Raw genomic sequence first — 19968 nt, forward strand, 5'->3', positions numbered from 1 at the left:
CCACCTAAGTCTTGCATGCTCAGGTGTCGCCGCACATATTATACCCACCCCCAAAAGATAGCTCGAGAATCTATTGCTTCGCTTCGAACGACATATAAAGAAGATAGCGTTTCTCCCGCTGCCGTGTACCACCCCTATTGTTTTATTGCATTGTGGATTTACTGTTTCCACGACTATTATACCATGATTTTCTCGTGCGGCTCTCAAGAACATAGTAAAACAATTTATTCCGATGTTTCCCACAAATTCGATGTTTCCCACAAAAATTACGACTTTGGAATAGTTGCTTTGCATAAAACTCTATAGATCTCTGCGGTTATTGTGAAAGGTTGCTTCTTGCAAAGCTATGGTGATAGCTTAAACTTCTGGAAATCTTATGGATCCTATAAGTGACATTGAATGCAAACAATGTTTTACGTACAACGTTGACAGCGGAAGTGAACTCTGCTGAACGCGCAAGAACTTTAGTGCAAGGGATTCACAAAGTGATGCGATATCGCGAAAAGCTAAAAATGATAAGAATTCCGATTTAGCATCAACGTCTTCTCTTGATGAACAATGGTTCTAACACATTGCAACGCCCAGCAGAGATCTCTGCAAGGTATATTTTCCGTAGGGTAGGTAGCCAATGCTGAAATTTTGTACAGCGTTCAACAGTGACCCAAAAGTGAAGCACCAGTGATAGAATTGTAAGTGTTGGCCTGTTTTTTTTCGGGTGCTTGGAGAGGCGGGAAGGTTGTTGTTGTTGTAAAACATTGTTTTGAGCCTCGTGATGTGGGAGTGGTCCCGCAATCCAGGATACAATGGGACGACCGTGTTGTCTCAGCCGTGGACACCAGGCAGGAAGACATCCTAGCTAAGCTCAGATGCTCAGCTGTTACCTGTCTTTAAAAACAATTGCTTTTTCCCCCACAAACTTGGGGCTTTCAAGTAGAGGCTAGAAAAATGTGTCATCTTTCTGGTCAATGTAGATGTCAGTTTCTTGTACTTTTGATCGGTTGTAAGCTCTGGTAGTAAATTATGAACATTTTTATGCCCTGGTGAAACACAGATCACAAAACATTGACAAAGGCGGGGAAAATGCTTGTAACTCTTGGCCAAGTCCTTCAAGGAAAGGATGTCATCGCTGACGACAAGGAGAACGTGGCTGACTTTATAGATGCGCTGAAAATCTTGGAAAGCTCTGAGGTCGTCTTGGATGAGAAGTCTTCAAAATACCTCTTCAAAAGGGTGAGACATGTGCTTGAGCACATCGCAAAGGTACTGGCCATCAGCAAGATTGCTGGCGTCGTCGCAGGAGCCGTCGCTTAAGACCAATTTCATGAACAACGCACCACGTGCGTCACCACGCCGTGTATGAGAATGAAATAAACGGTGTGTAACAGTTGGTAAGTCTTAGCCGCCATAAGATCACGGATGGAAGTTATCGCTCAGACCGACGATGAAAAAAGAAAATGAGGAGAGAGAGAGAGAGAGAGAGAGAGAGAGAGAGAGAGAGAGAGAGAGAGAGAGAGAGAGAGAGAGAGAGTTGTACCTTGTGAAGGCTTGGTAATCACAACGTATTATTCTGCGCTTGACGTTCACCTTTCTCTTTTGATTGTGATGACTAACAAGATTGAGATGACTGCATAACAGCAAGCGATCCCACAAGCATTCCACCTTTTCCTCTTGTGTTCTTTCTTTACGCAGTTCACTTACATAAACAAATATCACTTGCGCGTATTACGAACTGGGTGAGAGTACACGTGGCAACAAGCTTGATTGGCTCCTGATGGGTGAAGGGTGCATGTTATGAAGAAGGAATGGCTGCAACCGTGTCCTTTTGAAGTGTGTAGAGAGCCCTATAGGGGAATCATAAGCAGCGCGCCATAATTTTGTACATTAGTTTTTGTAATGTTATTACGTGTTCGCATTCCCTTTGTCGCATATGGATAAATAAATGGCGTATAAACACGCTGTACACGTTCTGTCTTTCAATAACACTGCCGAAGCATAGAAAAGGTATACAGTATCAAATGGAGATCGGATTACTAACATGTGTAACAGTAAAATAATATGAGAAGTCTGGAATAATAATTATACAGAAGAACATTCATCTTATAAAGATATTACTGTGAACGACTTAAGGTTACCTGCTGCTTATTAGATATGTTTGTTTACTAACAGCACCTCAGGAGCTCCAAATGGCATTGCGTAAGGGGGTACAAAAGAAAACAAAAAGCAAAAAAGAAAAAGCGCAGGGGACTAAATAAATGTAGCGGGAAAAGACGTTAAACCTGCGTTCAAAGCAACAAGACTTGATCATATACATTGTTAACGCATAGTAACTTCAAATTCTCAGAATAAGTATCAGATGTAGTACAAGTAAAAGCAGAAGCAGTGCACGATAGTCGTATAATATACATAACAGCAGAGCACAGCTTGCGAGTGATCACATCTGCACGTATACGGCACATTATTTGTCAGTACTGTTTCAAGCACATTGTGCTTGCGCCACAATCATGTCGAAAATTATCTTTCAACAGGACCCGTCATCCAACGTTAAACATTCAGTTTGCAAAATTCGTTTAATTTGTTCATGGTAACCATTCTATGCACCGCCAGTAAGTCGTACAGTCCCAGCGGGCAGCGTACACACTATACGGCCTGTAAAATAAAGCTTAAACTCGACGAAATTTTTGAAGCTTGATCGCTGTCCGTTGACGCACTTATTCGCCCGTTCACATAATCGTTATTCCTTATTGATCGTCTATGCGGGTTCAGGGACCTTTACTAACCGGGACCGAGGATGAGCCTCTCGAGCGCCAACATTGGCATCTCAATAAACAGGCACAGAATCACTGAGAGTGCGAAGGACAGCAGCAAGTTGCCGGCGCAGAGGTAGCCCTGTAAGGTGGAGAAAGAGAGGAAAAAAACTTTGAGACAAAAACAAATTGGCTGCTACGAGTTGAAGTCAAATTCTTTCGATACTATTAAACTTTCACAAGACACTTTTGCATGTGTTGTGTTGTGCTGGGCGATAGCGTACGATCTCCCTAACTGAAGATTGAATAACTCGACATTCTGATTTATGAGGACTTGCACCGTGGTCCCTGGGAACGGCGTTTGACAGTTCTCCCTAGCATAATTCGAACACCTTTTTATTCGACCGAAATTTCAGGCCCTTTCAAGTTATATCGAGATTGTACCATACACGAACTGAGGCAATAATGAGTCGCTTGTCTGTTCGTTCGCTTTTTGGTTTTTCTTTTTCTTTTATTCTTCTTGCGGTAGTGACAACGCATTTCTATGGCCGAACTTAGTACTGTCGGCGAAGGTCTCTTATAGAATAAAACTAACCATGTCCAGCTTTTTTTAACCCCCTCCAAAGGCACGTTCCGCCTCAGCTGGAACAAAGACCTAACCTGGATATATACGGTTTTCCTCTTTGTTATTATGCCCCTTAACTAAGCTGCCCGATATACCCAAGCGGCGCAACTTGTATTTTTGCTCTCAAAAAACCACACGCTGTTCATGCTCTGGAAGCGATAGGTAGGACGGTGAGGGCCGTGGTATAACGACTACGTCCATAGCTTCGTGCTCGTTAAGCCGGCGTTACCTCCTAATTTCTCTTGTTATTATGCCCCTTAACTAAGCTGCCCGATATACCCAAGCGGCGCAACTTGTATTTTTGCTCTAAAAAAACCACACGCTGTTCATGCTCTGGAAGCGATAGGTAGGACGGTGAGGGCCGTGGTATAACGACTACGTCCATAGCTTCGTGCTCGTTAAGCCGGCGTTACCTCCTAATTTCTCCTGCTGGCTTTTAGTAATCACACGCTCTGTCAACACTGCATTGCTGGGCTGGGTTCAGCACTCCTCCGTGCGCTGCAGCGATGCTCCAGGTCATCACACGCCAGGGTGCTTCCGTCAGCACCCCACCCTCGTCGCCAGTAGTTCTATCGCCATCCAAGCAGGCAAACAGACACGTTAGTTGAGAGACAGAAGAAGAACGAATCTATGTTTTCAAATTGGCGTTTTCCTTGCCCCCGCGACCAGGTGTAGCCCTAGTTACAGGATGGAAGTTCGTCGCAGTCGCAGTATCTGACAGAACAATACCTACAGGCCAAAAACTAAGTGTAGAGCTCACCATTGCAAATAGCATAAATAAATGCAGGAAGCAAGCATCCTTTGAAAACTTACCATGAGGAAGTGGTTGTAATCCAGACTTTCCTCTCGCGTCGCGTAAAATATGTTGATGACTGTGTAATGGACAACGTATACGGCGAAGTCAGCCTGCCAAGTGGAGCGAAGGCTTGCCACGAAAGCACCCTAGTGACGATACCTGGTAACGGAAAGAGCGGACAGAAAGAAAGAGAGGAGAGAAAAGCGACGTTTATGGGATGTTCTAAGGCACTCCTAACTCTTCAGATCACGCCGCCTAAGTTGACGACCAACCCGTTTGAAGCGGGTTGGCAACCAAAAATGTACGCTCTCAGACGATCATCTGATGACGATGATTACACGCTCCCCCACCCTATCGATGTAGCAACGTTATTTTATGCGCTTGCGACCGGCAAAGTTGTAGTCAGTTGTCAGCTGTCAGTTCGTCGTACCACATGGCCAGCCCAAGTCCATTTCTTTTTCTTAATTCGAACTGTTATATCTTCTACTCGAGTTTGCTCCCTAATCCAGGTTTCTCGTTTCCCGACTGTAAGGGTTACTCCAACCATTATTCGCTCCATGGCACATTTGGTGAATCTAAGTTTGCTGTCTGGTTTAGTGAAGCTCCAACTTGCCGCTCCGTATTTTATCACCGGCAGGATGCATTGATTGAATACGTTTCTTTTTAGGGATAGAGATACCATAGTTTTCATTATTGGCGAGTGCCTCCCGAATGTACCGTAAAAACCCGCGTATAATACGAGGTTTTTTCCCAAATTTTACTATCTAAAATTTGGGCCTCGTATTATATGTGGATCCCAAAGCTTTCAGCCTAAAATTTGCACTTTCGGTTTCAGCGGAGGGTGCGCCATCTTGCGGTGGCGTTAGCTGGCTGCTGCTTCTCTCAGCCGGCGCCATTTTGATTGTTTTGACCACGCGAAGGATCTCGGCACGTTCACCGCAAGTCTATCGCGATGTTGGGTGCACCAAAACAGTATTCGGCTGCAATTAAAAGAAAAGTTGTTTTATGCGCCGAGACCATCAGGAATTGCGCCGCAGGACGGCAGTTCGGCGTCACCGAAGGCAGCATTCGTGGGTGGAGAAAGGAACTGGTGCATGACTGGATAAAGTCTGTGCGGTGTCGGCGGCCTGGAGCACTGTTGGGGATTCCCGTCAGTGCTCGTGTTGGACGCCTAACGCTGCCACCTGGCCGATTCCGTGAAGAAGTTGTAGCGCGAACGCCGCACCGAACTCATTGTCATTCCAGGAGGAATGACATCCCAGCTGCAACCGCCAGACGTTTGCATCAACAAGACTTTCAAAGACTGCATCAAGTCCTGCTACCAAGAGTGGATGAGGTGAGGAGACCCGTAAGTGACAGCTACCGATGGCTGATGCGGGTTTCTCCAGCGGTGCTTTGTGGCTGGATCGCGGATGCGTGGGCCAGCATCCCAGAGGAGCTCGTCAGTCGCTCTTTTAAGAAATGCGGCATCTCGAACACCCTTGATGGCACTGAGGACCACTTTCTGGGGGAAGACATTTCCGACAAGGCGACTTCAGGAGACAGCGGCAGCGAACCTGACTATGACTGAACGGACGTCGGAAGATAGTACCACCGAAAACTGACAATGACTGAACGGAAACTGCAGTGCAAATAAATGTTTTCTGTGCTCTTTACCTCGCATTATATGCGGATGAAAACTTTTTTTCTGATTTTGATGTCCCCGAATTACACCTCGTATTATACGCGGGTCCGTATTATACGCGGGTTTTTACGGTACTCCAACCCAATCCTAATCTGCACCGTATTTCTTTCTCGTGGTTGCGGTCAGCACTGACCATCTGGCCAAGATAGTTGTGTTCTGCTACTTGTTGCAGTGTTTCGTTACTTATATTGAAAAGCATTTTCAGCATGTTTATTTATCATTACTTTAGATTTATTCATATTTGTGGAGAGCCGAAGACGACGAAGGCAGGACTAGGGGGCAGGGGAAGAAGAGAAGGTTGAGCAACAGAATAAAAGGATGGTTCCCAAGTGAACAGCCCCGGACCATTACAACATTTACCTTAAGCCCCACGGCGAAACTCTCTGATTGTAGTTTTTCAATGATTTTTTTTAGTTGTTAAGCAAGACTATGTCGTCTGAAGAACCTCAATGGCTCAAGCGTTTCCCGTTTATCCGTAAACCTAACTTTTCCGAGCCAAGTTTCCCGAATAGTCTCCAGACATGCTGTGGACAATTTTGGCGAGATGGTATCTCCTTGCCGCATTCCCTTTCAGGTCAGACAGTTTTCGCTTTGCTTGTGATGGATTATCCTGCCCGCGCATTCCTTATATATGTTTGTCTAGGGGTCGTAGGTAGGTCCCCTTTATTCCTTGGTCCCTCGACCAATCCAACTCTTTTTTTCGTAGGCACGGATACATTCAAAGACTGCGAACCGGCTGACAAAGCCGTAGGCATTTTATACTTCTCGTGCTGTCACTTCTCGGGAATAAAAAAAGAAGCGTGACGACTTGCCTACAATTGCTTCTTTCCACTTTTTCACAAATATTTACAAGCCAGATCAATTCCGCAAGAAAGACAAAAATGGCTCTCCCTCTCTTGTTGTTTTAACCAACGCGACGTGTAATGGGGCAAATGTGGTTATTAACTTTTTTTTTTTTTTTGAAATGGGACTGTATATTAAGATGTACATGCATCCCACGACCCCGCGTCAATTTTACCTTTCTGAAAACTACGGCAAACTTCCGCGGACAAGCCTAACTTGAAAAAACTGTTTCGATCCTCTCAAACACACCAGCCTCAATTCTGTTCAAGTAATACCACTGACGAACCAGATTCCTCGCAATTACGTAACTGTCATTTTTTTCCACAAGACAACCGGTGGTGGAGCGTCGCTCGTGCTTGAGTGCCTCAAAACAGCCCTCGTTTTTTTTGCGACTTTGGTGCACAGCGCTCAAGAAATCGCCAACTATATATACCACGTGTCCCAATTCAGAACTTCTCTTATAGAATGGACACACAAAAAAGTGCTGAAAAGCGGTCAAGCAATAATACGACGGTCAAAATTTTACGCAATTGCGCCGCTTCCGTTCCAGACCACAAGTTTTGCCTGATTCAGGTTTTTCTTTCTGGGAAGATCGCGATCGATCAGTGGACGCGCTCAATAGCAACGCTGGAGTTTATTGTAGTGCATGCCATTGGGGGCACTTCTTCCTGTACACTCCTCACCCCCGCATCCTGTGAGGGAGGCATATAAGATCCACATGATGCCCAGAACCCAAATGGGCGTCGAAAGGGCCATGAATGCGCCGTGCCACGGAATCGGCCCGTAAGCATCGCCAAGCCAAAGCCCGAACACGGCGAACGGCAATGCGAACGTGCACGACGACCAGCCCAGCCACACGTAGCGCTGCAGGGATCAGAAAAATAAGCGAACATTTAATATCAACGCCTTTTCAGCAGAATTATAGGAATTAACGAACACAGAGAGTTCACTTCGGAGGCGAGAAATGGATTTGGAGATGCAATTACGCATTGAAAATGTTCTATACTTTAGCAAGGAGTTCCGCCCCCTTGTGTTGAGTGAAATGCTATACAGAGCTGTCAGGCATTGTCACTGATAAATCAGCAACGACAAAGCATGAGACGGATGCCGGTACGGTATACGAGCAGCGGCGATAGGTTTCGTCCACGCCTCCATGTTGCCCAGTGAATGGTGCTACAAGGTAATAATTAGCCGTCTTTGTCCGCGCGTCCCAGTTTTCCTAGAAGCCACAGTGAGGGCAACTTGCGTTGCGATGAGACCACGTGCAGTCGCCGGGCGAATTTTCCGCAAGATTCTTTGGGACCAAGAGAGGCCGCGAGAAGTTCCAAGTGTCTGTGTAGCTTCAGCTATGCTTGCGGCGGGGGCAGCACGGCAGTTTTCCTCCGCTCTAAAGCAAGGTATGGGTTACCAGCGAATGACTTCACGAGTGGCTCTACCGGTACAGAGTGAGTATTTGCCCTCGCGCGAAATTAAAAATTTCGAGGGTAAGCGTTCACGAATGCACCTCTGCGTTTATGCGATATGTCTCTTGTTAGGCTTGAAGGCGTGACGGTACGCAACCTTGATGTTGTGCCCAGCGAAGTTCCAAGGCTACGTCAAACTGCGGGTCAAACAAACAAGCTCACAAACAAACAAACAAACAAGTCAAACAAGCTGCGGGTATACCTGTTAACGGGTAAAACTCAATGCAAGATTAGGCCTTACGTTCCGAAAATCCCGAGAAACGAGGGAAGGTTACCCTAGCACGGATGATCATACAATGTGGTAAAGAAGCAAAACACAAGGTCCGGCAAATGGAGGAGCGATTGCTTAGCTGTTCAGCGTGCACCTTCGAGAAAGATGACGCGCGGTGGTTTTTGTCGGACTCGATAGGGTTTTGAGACGTTAAGGTAAGCAGCTTCGCTTCGAAACAAGTATAATATTTATGGGCGGAATGCTGAGCTCTAGTATTTATATACCGATCGCCTTGTCTCCATATGACTATAGAGCTGATTTGGTTAACCAGAGACTCGTGATGCCAGCTCGACGTTGCTGTGAGCGGCGCAGGATCGTATGTAAGGCACCAGTGCCAGAGTCATTCCTATGGATATATATTATGCTCCGCACCGGCATGCTTATTATCCCCGTAGGGAAAAGCATGCCAGTGGGCGAAAAAGACTAGCATGACTGTGCAGTAGGTAGATGCAGATCTCTATGCCTGGAAAAGATAGCCGTGCGAATGCAAGATTGAGCGGGAAGGAGTGTAGTGCACGGTGAAAAATGGCAAAAGTGAATAACGGAATCTGAAAGGAAGCGGGTTGTGGCGAACTCGGGTCCATAAATGCGCGTTCGTGCGCTGCAGTAAAGCTTTTTGAAGTAATATATTGCCTCGAGTAATTTTATTCCTTTGTCGTACAAAAGTCGAAAAATTACGTTTCTCGCTCTCAGCACAAAACTGCATGCTTACGGTTGTTATATGCTTACCGTCTTGAGTATAAATGATCTTTCCGTACCGCTGCTGAAGTGGAATCCCAAGAGCATGCCCATCAAGTACGTGCTTATGCGAAAGTAAGACCTGTTATACACGTCTTGTATGTAGTTGGATTCTCTCTGGACCAGACTGTAACGAACGCGCGAAATCAATGCAGTTGACAGTGTCAGATTATAAACACATGTAACCCTATAATCCAATTTATTCACTCCAGCACTGATAGATTTACACCCAAACCCCAACGTTTAAAATCAAAAAGGGGTCAAAGGTAAACCGACTTCCTGCATAATTTGTAACAAGGAATGCCCTGTGTGCTCAAAAATTCCGGGGAAATGTTTTATTGTTTGGTACAAGCACTATTTTGAAATGCCCGAGTTTGGTATATCTGGGTTCTTCTCTGGTTCCTTTGAGCTCCTCAGAAACACTTCTGCCAGTAGGGAGAAACCAGCGGCGGTACACGTTAAGTAGCTGATGTGAGTAAGACCACGGTATTCAACTTTACTAAACGTCATACTCCTGAGCGTTTCCTGGCTCTCTCAGCTTTTGTTTGAAGACACACATGATGTCTTGTTTTCTCTCTCGTGCTTGCCTCCCATTTGTCGTCACGTCAAAGAGCACGTCACAAAGAGCCGAGAGCTATCCGGAGCCTTATTAACTTCCTCAATCGTCACCACCTTCATGAAAGCCCGTTATTATTGGCATTTGCTTTCGTCACAAAGTTTGACTGGGGAAAATAACGGATAAGAATATATGAATAACGTTTGATTTACTGCAAATTTTCAGAGGCATTGCCACGTTCAGCGAGTCTGGAGAACTCCTGCAAAGACTGCTGTAAGAATTGTACTCAGAAAACTGCATCGTCGAATTAAAGGTAAACGAAATATCGAAAGTAATGCAAAATCACATTCAGACAGCATCACAGTTAGCCTAGATAATAAAATTCTCGAAGAGGTGAATGAATATAACAATCTTGGAGAAGTCAGTGCTAGTACAAACCACGAGAAATAAATCCAGCGCACGTTAGTATGAGCTGGAGTGCATATTGCTAGCCATATGGTGTAGTAGGGTGGGTCTGTCATTTAAATATAGTACACGACAATGTCTACTGGCAGTGATGACTTATAAAGCAGCAAGTTGGAGGTTTGATAAACACTAAAACAAAAACTTCGGTGAAAAAGCCATGGGAAGAAAAATGATAGGAGTACAGCTTAGGGATAGGAAACGAACATCGTAGCGCAAGGATGTAATGCAGAAAACTGGCAAGAAGGTGACTATCCACGCAACAGATCTACAACCGTGAGACGAGGCTAGAGGTGAGAAATGCGAAAATTCGAAGCCACTCAATGGATTCTGATATCGCCGGATCGGAACTGCTGGAAGCATATCGGAGAGGAATTCGTTCTGCAGTACACATCAATTGAAGGGTGGTGGTGGGATGATGATGATGATCATGAGGATCATGATGTTGATGATATTAAAAATATGTTACGACGTAATATTATTCCGAGAATTGTACACGCCTTGAGGCGTTACTACATTGTCGTGGTCAGCGATACTGATAGTGATGCTAATTATCTCCAAATCAATGAAGTTCCCCTCGCATTTCCAACCGACTCCTATGACGCGTAGTGTGAAGTAGTGATGTATCATTCTGCAGTGGCTTGTGCAGTTAGAAAACAAATGACGTGAAACGAAAAAGAGCCTCATTCAGCGTAACACTTAAATAGGCCACGGGAAAAAAGGCAGTTAGTGATTTCCTAGATCCATCGCCAAGAGAACGCCACTCAACTGACCCCACTTCGTGAACAATAGCATAGGCGGCTGCCGAGATGGTTGAAGCCAGCATCAACGCAATCATGATGGCCGCTCCAAGACGAGGTCTCCTGCACATGCCCAGATTAGACGCATTGTAAGGTAACAAACAGCTAAACACAGTAAAAAATACTGGAACCACGATAAAAACCTGCGTACTTCCTACCTGTATAGACCTTGAAGGTGGTTAAGAGTAAATACTGTCTAATTACCTTACTAGGTTAGTCTAGATTATGTACCTCATTCTTTATTAAATTTCAATTTATTTACACGTATCTATAGAGAGTATTTCTTAAAGCCTGTGCAAGAGCGCCTAAAGCAAGACCACTTAAAGCAAGACCACTTAAGCCCGTGCAAGAACAGAACAAATAAAAAGTCGACAATAATCTTACATTACTGATGGCCAATATTTTGCAGACTGAGGTAGCATGAAAACGCATTAAAAACAACTGCAACGTCATCGGTGCGTGGCCGCAAATGTCACATGACGTTTTATGTTCAGCTGCACATGAAAGATAAATTATAAGGCTGTAGGCGTCCTATAAATAGTCAAATAATAGATTATATGAGTTAAAGTTAAAATTCAGCTACAAATAAGACTTCAACGCGTTCACTCGCGCCTTCACTTCGGCATGTTCCGCGGTTGTGGCATGAAAAACGTGTGTGTGTTTATGTACCCAACTCTTCCAACGCTAATTCCTTACTACCTTAGTGCAAAGAAAGGCCGCGAAAATGTTATCTGGCTAAGTGTGAAGATGGGGGCCAATGTTAACTGGAAGCGCTCTTGATTTCTTCCTGTCTAGTGCCATTTGAGGTTAACATTGTGATGTCAGCGTTGAGATAGGAAGGACGCAATGGGATGGGGGTTCTGACGTAGTGCCGGGGGCTGCACAATACTTCCCCGCTGGCCGCAGGTTGCCGACCGCCGATAAACATGGTTGCAGTGTACGTCGAATTAGAAAGAAAATGCCGCCAAACAGTTATGAAACGCGTTAACAGGAGCTTAGGCGATGGGTTCCAGTCAGAACAGCGCTTTAAGAAGCTTTATGGACCGTTATTCCAGACTAAGCAGTCTCTCAAGGTTGGCACACAATATCTAGTCGTCCGATAAGTGCTTATGCACAGCGACACTCGAAAATAATTGCGCAATTCGCCCATAATACCGCTCCGGCGTCCGCCGATGCGCCCAAGCCCTATGAAAGGCCACGGCAAGAAACTCGTTGAAGGCCATCCAACATGGTTGCTTCCAGGCCGCCGCTCTGCAAACGGTGTACAGCAAGGCCACTTGTTGCGCGAAAGCAGGCGAAAATCGGCCTATTCCCTTTTTTAACATAGTTTATTACGATGGGAACTTTTTGTCGCAGGGTGTCTGTCGGTCTGTGTGCGTCCCCCAGTGTCCATCGCCTTTTGTCCGCCACCGACGTTGCGGCTCAAGCACGCATCCAAACACATGCCTGAAGGTTCTCGAGATGGAACTCCTCCCCCCTCCCCTTCCCTGATATTGAAGCGGCAATCATATCAACTTGGTCCTGAGCCTTAGCTGATAACAACTGTAACAATTTCGAGTGTTGTATTCAAGTTTCGTGACCTGTCCTAAGGGCCAGGAGACGGAAGCAGGACTTATACTGCATTGAAGACTTCGCTGCCACTGTAAATTGCAACGCCACAAAAAGCCGAGGACCCCTAAGTACTTCTTATAGGTTGTGAATGCGGAAGCATTAGCAGTTATACTCGCAACATGCACCTGCTTCACAACGCTGCAAACTCAGGACAAGAACACCGACATCTTTCACTCAACAAAGCAAGATAGCCCTCTGGAGAGTCCCAAGCAACACTCTTTTACATGGGGTCCATCAGCATCAGTGGCCCAACACTTTGTACACCGTTATAAATTCTGCGTAGCTCCTGCCGCCCCCATGCACACCACTTGGGCCTGCACCCAAAACTTATACTCGCCCCTCTCTCCAATCCCTTCCATGAGCAGCAGGACAGGACGCTGGCCAGCAGAAGCTGATACGCTAGGCCACAGGGGCTTCCCAGGTTCTACGCTACCCGGACGAAAGTGCCCCACATAGAGAAAGACACAACCCCTCCCACTGCTAAAACAAAATGTGTTCCGCCTTCTCTGCCTCTTGCCAGACGTATTCCGGTATTTTAGACGTATGAAGTACTGGCCTGTTGACTCGAGCGAGAAATTATTGGTAGCTCACCAAAATTCATCTTTATCTAGACGCGCGGCAAGGCATTATTAAATGCACGATATGCGGACATTAAAACACCGCAGTTTGAAGTGTTACGATAGGGTAGGAAAGACGGCAGCCGCCTCGTATTTTAGTAGAACACCGGTAACAGTAGCTTGTAGCTCAGAGAGGGTGTGTTGAAAGGAACCAAATGAAAAGGCGATTCGCGATGAACTTACCTGTGGAGAGCGTACAATAGTGGTGGTGTGACGAGGAAAAACTGAAAGTCCGCCGCCGAGAACCACATCTGTTGTAGGCACTGCAAAGCGGGTGATATGAAAGAGAGAGACAGAAAGCTTTATGGAAAACTCACAAGGTAATCCGTACTAATGACAGGGCTGGCTACTCTAAATAAGGCTGAACAAAATGAGATGAAATAATGAAAACACAATAAAGCGGGCAGCAAGAATAAGGGATCGTATATGCATCGCAATCTAGAGGACACAAAATAGAATGTTCCGACCTGCAGTCTATACCCGTACAGAGACGTAAATTAACATTTTTGGTTATTAGTTGAGCAAACCATTCTTTGAGTGCTTTCCTTGGATTTGCAAACTCCTGCGGCAGAGATCTCCGCTCACCCCTTGATATCTAAATGAATAATCGTGTTCTAGACACATGCTGCACGACGGGCTTTGCAACAGCTTCCCATGCAGCAGCAAACGCCACGCGGCTCTACGATTCAGACAGGACCAAGAAGGATTATTCCGCAGGACAACGCAACAAGTCCCGTATCAGGTATTCAGGAGGCAAGGCAATCGGTTCCCTCAAGATATCGGGAATGGTCAGGTAAGTTTCCTGTGGCGGGGAACCACTGAGCCCTACATAACAGCAATTAAATCTAGCAGGCAACTTCCATCTTTCGCATCCCGCCGTCACGTTCCTGGACTGCGTCTTTTTTTATTAAATATACCATCATTCCCGTCGTCATAACGAACTCATTTCGCTAGCAGAATATGTTCCGTCTCTTTTACATCATAGTCACAAGGCCGGGATGCCATGATGCAGAACCGTCGGCCGTTTCACGGCATACCCACCAAGAACTTGCATCGACATAATTTTCGCAGCAGTAGCAACCGTCAAAGACCGTAAAATGTTCAAGAGTGCCATGGCTAAGACTATTGAGCAGGAGCGATATTAATTATATTACTACAGTGGAATCTCATTAAACCGTACCCGCATAAGCCTTAGTTTCTTTTTATACGTAGTTAAGCTGAATCACCGACTCGGTTTCCCTTTAACGTAATGCACTCGGATAAACCGTAGTGCCCGTTAGTACGTACGTTCTTCGCGCCCCCTTCAGGTACGGTTTAACGAGGTTTCACTGTATCTGCATTTTTTCGTGCTTGATTGTAAGTACCAACCACTCCCCTCTGTAATACCTCCCAGTCATGAATGTACCAACAAATGAAATGAAAGGAAATGAACGAAATTAACAAATAAAGCAAGATTATCTGCTTAAGTAATTTGACCCACTGACTCACCAGTAGACTTATCTGCAAGTTACAAGACTAATATCTCTCTCCTTTTCTATTTCTTTCTCTCCCTACCCCTACGTGGCCAGGGCTATTCTAAAAGCATAAAACGACATGGCGTTCATTCCAAAACTGGCTGTACCTTTAAATTACAGCCCTCACTCGCACACTTTTAAGCACACCTTATCTGGGAGCCTATAAAGCGAACCAACTTACTTTTCGCTGCCCATGGAGCCCCTTGGCGGAGACCTTGCGCGTACACGAGGACATCATTTTGGCACTGCGCGCTGAGTCCTTCTTTTGCCGACTCCAGGAGTTCTGCTGGTCGCAGTTCGAGGATAGATTGCGGCCCCGCAGCGTACACAACACTCGCCAAAGAAAGTACCCCAGCGATGATGGTCAGGGTCGCGTGAAGTGACGAGTTGCACGGAACTGTCATCCTGTTTCGACTGCAACTCTACAGACGAGGTAAATGCAAAAGAAAAAGGAGAGACCAATTACCGAATATCTGTGCCCGGAAGCAATACCACTAAGTACGCGGCGCGCTACTGGTTATTTGAAGCTGTTATAGCTATTTATAGCCGTTCGTTCACTTTCGCAACTCCCTTGATCACAGCAGCGCTTTTTTATTTTCTTTTTCAAGCAAAACGTAGCTGGTTATTGTGTTCCTTACTGCATCACTTAGAGCGAGTAATTGTGCGAACCTGTCCATATGTCCGGATTTTACTACTAAATTGTCCCTACATCGTTCAATTGGACGCGTAATCAAACTTCCAGGTATACATGTATCATGGACAAATGAAACGCAATCACGAAAATATGAACCAGAAACACACAAATAGCGCGCTTTCTTTCGGTGCAGGTCAAATCGACGCGTGGCTTAATTACAGTAAATATGGGTTTCCCAAATAGCAATAGAGCACCAATATTTGACCTCCACGAACAGCATTTGTCGATCTTACGTGTTTCTGTTTACATTTTCGTGTTCTCATTTCATTTGTCCATGACTGCACATTCATTTGTTAAGAGACCCACTACGACCCTCTCGTGAGAAAAAGCTTGCGGACTTACTTGGGCTGAGCAATACTGAACGTATGGTCACTACCACTATCGCTTCTTGTGCCTTAATAATAGAGCCGCAAGCTCAGCGCAGATATTTTTTGCCTCTTCCAGTAGCCATAAATGTAAACAGGGCTTTAAAGAGCCATCGCGTGCAGGAAATCCAAGTGCGATAGGAACACAGCTGTCCTAATATAGAATAAGTGAACCGTTTAGTTCCATCCGGCGGAAATTTCGACGCGTGTTCTTTTGACAGGGAGTGCTTAGTGGGAGTTTCGGCCATTCCTCTCTAGCCCGCGCAGACACTATGACTTTGCTAAAAACAAAGGATCGCCCCCGCAGTGGGAGAACTTCGGTGCTGCTGAAGTTTACAGACAGGAGACGGAGGAGAGAAAGGAAAATAGAAAGATGTAAATTGCCCTGCGGGCATGCATCTTCGTTAATTCGGCGAAAACGTACGCGAGTATCGCTTCATTCGGACCACGGTGCAAGAAACATGGTCGCCATCCCGCCCTGCGAAAAAGTCGATGACCAGGAAGCTGTTGTAAACCACTATAAATTCAGATAAATGCCAGGCGTGCGGTGAAAGGATTGACCTACATCACATGGTATGGTCTTGCCCTCTCCGGAGAAAATACCCGCAAAGCAGTAAGGCCGGACAGCCTGCACTCAACATAAGTTCGAAGGAGCAGTGGGAGACCGCGCTACTCAGCTCCGACCCGGGTGTCCAGACCCGGCTCGTCCAGATGGCCACGACCGCCGCCAGCGACCAAGGACTCCTGACCGACGGTTAAGCGACAAGTCTGGACAAATAAAAAGTTGTTCACTCACTCACTCGGTGATCTGTCGCTTGCACTCGGCTTCTCTGGCTGCAAATGCTGGGTCCTGCCTAAGCTGACGCATGCCCGCGGCGTCTTGGGCAAGAACTGCTCTATTTAGTGACACTAGTCCTGCCTATAGCCCTCAAACATAATCTGCAAACATAATCTTTACCAGGAGCACATAAAGGGGGGAGGAGGGAAGGGCGGGGGGGGGGGGGGGCGCCTGGGGACACATTGCTCACAGGTGCCTCATGATCCATAATGCGGTTTCGATGCTTTTTTGTGGTTTCCCTAAAGAAATACTGAGCTCTATTGAAGTGAAAAAGCAGTATTAATGCGGGCTTGTTGGAACATACTCCAAGTTCGACAACAGCGCTAAGACAGGACGAAGAAAAGGCGACACGAGACTGGGCGCGCAGTCTCGTCTCGCTTTTTCTTCGTCCTGTCATAGCGCTGTTGTCGCTCTATGCTGTAGGCCTGATTAGCCTGACACGTGCGCTCGACGTCTTAGGCGACAACTGCTGCTTCCTGCCTGGATTTTTTGTTTTCGGCACGAAATTTGACAACCAACTAAAGGCTAAAGACAACCAACTAAAGACAACCAGTGACGTAGCGCTACTGGGCTTGCTTGAAAAGCCAACTATAGCGCTACGTCTCTCCAATCAATGCGAAACAACGCTATTGCAAGGGTTTCCGCCGCAGCGGCCTGCTTCTCCCTTTATGAATTACGTGGAGAAATAAAAGATGTATCACATACATGAGTTTATGTTGGAGTAGCAAACAAACGTTGGCTCATTTATTGGTCATGTCTGGAGTTGTGTTTTTAGAAACTTGTTGTCTTCGTCACACACTTTGTTACTGAGCAGTCGGCAGAGGTTCTTGAGACACTTGTGCACGTTACTGAAAAAAAAAAAGTAACCGAATACAATTAATTCATTCACTGTAAAAAGCAAGCGATTACAACGGCAGCCTCAAAAAGCAATAGAAAAAATACGTTAGTAACCGATTACTTCCGACGTTACTTTTCATAAAATCATATTACACCTATAGCGTGGCACAAATAGCAAGGCCGCCGGGAAATATAGTCAGAAAAATCGGTACTTTCACGTATGTCCCTCAAATTTTTGTGAAAGATTATTTTAGTCGTGCCCGCCACCGTGTCAAATCTCGAAGCGCAGCTCCACTGGTGTGAGTAAGAAGAACGCTTCTGAGTCGAGAAATATTGTCATGGGTAATTTTGTAATCGGTTACAGGAAAAACGTAATTGAATACAAGGATCGTTACGCGCTACAAAATTACAGTAAAATGTAGCCGATTACAACTAATTCATTACTTGTAACGCGTTAAGTGTGGTTTTGGGGCAAGGTGTTGCTGCTACAGCAAATAACACGCTTGAAAAACCACTTCAATTTTATTGCGTCATTCCTCGCCGATGTCGAAGTCGGACGAGTCGTCGTCTGGCAGCAGTTCTAGCGTTAGCTCTGTGGCGAGCTGTCGCTACTGAGGGACGTATAATTAAGGCCCTTAGAGTTGTTCCAAACGTGCCTGTCGCACTACAAAAGCCTTATTGACGTACCTAAAAGACACAAGTCTTGATCAGTCCTTGTAAACAGTTAAAAGCAGATGTGAACCTCATCACCATTATAATAATCATCGCCACCGCATTCATCGGGCGTAGCAAGCCAGACTGATTAGCTAGGCTAACATCGCCAGCTTCATTAAAGATCTCTCTCTCTCTCTCTCTCTCTCTCTCTCTCTCTCTCTCTCTCTCTCTCTCTCTCTCTCTCTCTCACACACACACACACACACACACACACACACACACACACACACACACACACTCTCACTCGCTCTCTCTCGCGCACGCGCGCGCGTGCATTTTGGAGACGGTAAGCTACATGCGTATGCAAATGCATTTCGTTAATGATTAACTGCCAACGGCACAAAGGAGATATCCATAGAGGCAGGCGTTTCGCAGTAACGATAAAGGAGTGACAGTGACGAAGAACACGACGCGACGCACACCATCCACAGTGCGGTCGCTTCAGACGGTGTTCAAACATGCTCAGGCGATTCACCATCGAGGCTTCTGCGGCAGCTGGCCCCACGGTCAACATGGAGGTATGCGCGCAAGCTAACTGCTTCGGGCGCTTTTTATTTTGCTTTAGCCGGACTGGCCGGACCCCGATCACCGCTGTGCAAACAAACCTGTGTAACGAAACGCTAGAACCGTCGTCCGTACCGTGTGTGTGCCGGTCGCCATTTTGGTTGAACATGTGCTCGTGTCAAGAACGGGGCTGCGAAAAACTGCGAAAATCTAGAACTCTGCGATGCCCTGGGGCAATTGGAAAGTTGCTTGGAAGAAGAAACAACCGAAACGAGGAGAACTTACGAAGGGCTAAAACTCGCAAAAAATGAATCGTCCTCGGAACCAAGATGGCCGCGCCAGCACGTCCCATGGTAATTCCAGTTTATAAATGTTTATCACGTGACGCCTTGTGACCAATCCGGAGCAGAAGAATTGTGTCGAGGCGTGTCGCTCGCACAGCTCTGTCTAAGCGGAGAGAAGTAAAAGGGTACGCCTAAGCAAACAAAAGGGAACACTGGAAACGAGGCGCGGCCCAGACAGCCTCATTTTTCTAGCCTGGTGCGTTTCCCAGCTGCTCGGGTAGGCGAACATCCTGCGCGAAATCATGGAGCAAAGATGAGTCCTACGTCCGTAAATGCCTTGGGCGTCCTGCTAGTAGCAGGTTTGGTCCTGTTCGTTGTACCAGAAGAGCCTGACTTCATGAATCAAGTGATGCCGGTAATATGCGGTAAGTCGTTTATGCAGGTGTTCCTGCTGTGTTTATTACCACAGCTATTATTTTATTCTTCACCGGCTGATTTTAAATGTTCTCCGACAGATGTCTACTTGCGTGTAGAGCAGTTAATGCCGTGTAGTGTATTTTTTCCCTTAGCGTGTGACATGCCGGGGGAACCAGTATCAATGTGAACGCTAAGGGTTGGCGCATTGCGAATACAAATGCGAGACAGCTAGCTCGAAAGATGATGGACATGGCAAAAAAAGACAAACTCAGTGATGTGTCATGCTTGTCCATATTTGTCGCCGTTTTGCTGTTCCCATTTCAATTCCCGTATCCATAGAGTTTCATGCAACAACAAGCAGAGAGGAATCTGTCGCTGCGATCGACCGCCGCAATGGGCGTGATGGGTAGTTCTGGATTCGGATTGGCGCTCGATGGCTTGCGGAAGTTACTATGGATTCGATTGTGCAGACAGTTTCGTTTTTGTTTTGGACCTTCATGTACGCATTTGCCTACGCGGTGTGATGAAAGAAGCGTTCAAAAATACGTTTCTCCTTGAACTGAATGCCGCACGCGGGCTGACGCCGCCCTG

General features: G+C 46.1%; 2 protein-coding genes across 6 annotated transcripts in view; one reads left to right on the top strand and one right to left on the bottom strand.

Moving 5' to 3' along the window:
• Window positions 1–2548: 2548 nt before the first annotated feature.
• LOC144168359 (nose resistant to fluoxetine protein 6-like) lies at window positions 2549–15228 on the bottom strand. The gene is made up of 8 exons (XM_077697361.1): window positions 14906–15228; window positions 13394–13473; window positions 10956–11045; window positions 9156–9291; window positions 7376–7556; window positions 6942–6952; window positions 4183–4311; window positions 2549–2886 (listed from the first exon to the last, which is right to left on the bottom strand). Exons 1-8 carry the CDS (start codon window positions 14960–14962, stop codon window positions 2773–2775), a joined length of 798 nt encoding a protein of 265 aa, XP_077553487.1. The 5' UTR covers window positions 14963–15228; the 3' UTR covers window positions 2549–2772.
• Window positions 15229–18675: 3447 nt separating this feature from the next.
• The window catches only part of LOC144167450 (uncharacterized), a 37234-nt gene continuing 35941 nt past the window's right edge, over window positions 18676–19968 (top strand). Inside the window, exon 1 of one of the 5 annotated variants that reach the window (XM_077696709.1) lies at window positions 18676–19385. In XM_077696709.1, the coding sequence (XP_077552835.1) occupies window positions 19274–19385 (112 nt within the window). In that variant the 5' untranslated portion in view covers window positions 18676–19273. The remainder of the gene's footprint in view (window positions 19386–19968) is intronic. The other 4 variants (XM_077696708.1, XM_077696710.1, XM_077696712.1 and 1 more) reach the window with 4 other exon arrangements.

Source organism: Haemaphysalis longicornis, unplaced genomic scaffold (assembly GCF_048455015.1).
Source record: "Haemaphysalis longicornis isolate Haplotype H1 unplaced genomic scaffold, Haemaphysalis longicornis Haplotype H1 scaffold_2, whole genome shotgun sequence".
In the NCBI taxonomy this organism is placed as follows: Eukaryota; Metazoa; Arthropoda; class Arachnida; order Ixodida; family Ixodidae; genus Haemaphysalis; species Haemaphysalis longicornis.

Excerpts from the sequence above, each read along its gene's own strand:
- LOC144168359 (XM_077697361.1), bottom strand. The coding sequence starts at position 14,962 with ATGATGTCCTCGTGTACGCGCAAGGTCTCCGCCAAGGGGCTCCATGGG. Across the intron at positions 11,046-13,393 it reads CTATTGTACGCTCTCCACAG|GAGACCTCGTCTTGGAGCGG; the intron begins GTAAGTTCATCG and ends GGGCATGTGCAG. Across the intron at positions 2,887-4,182 it reads ATTACAACCACTTCCTCATG|GGCTACCTCTGCGCCGGCAA; the intron begins GTAAGTTTTCAA and ends TCCACCTTACAG.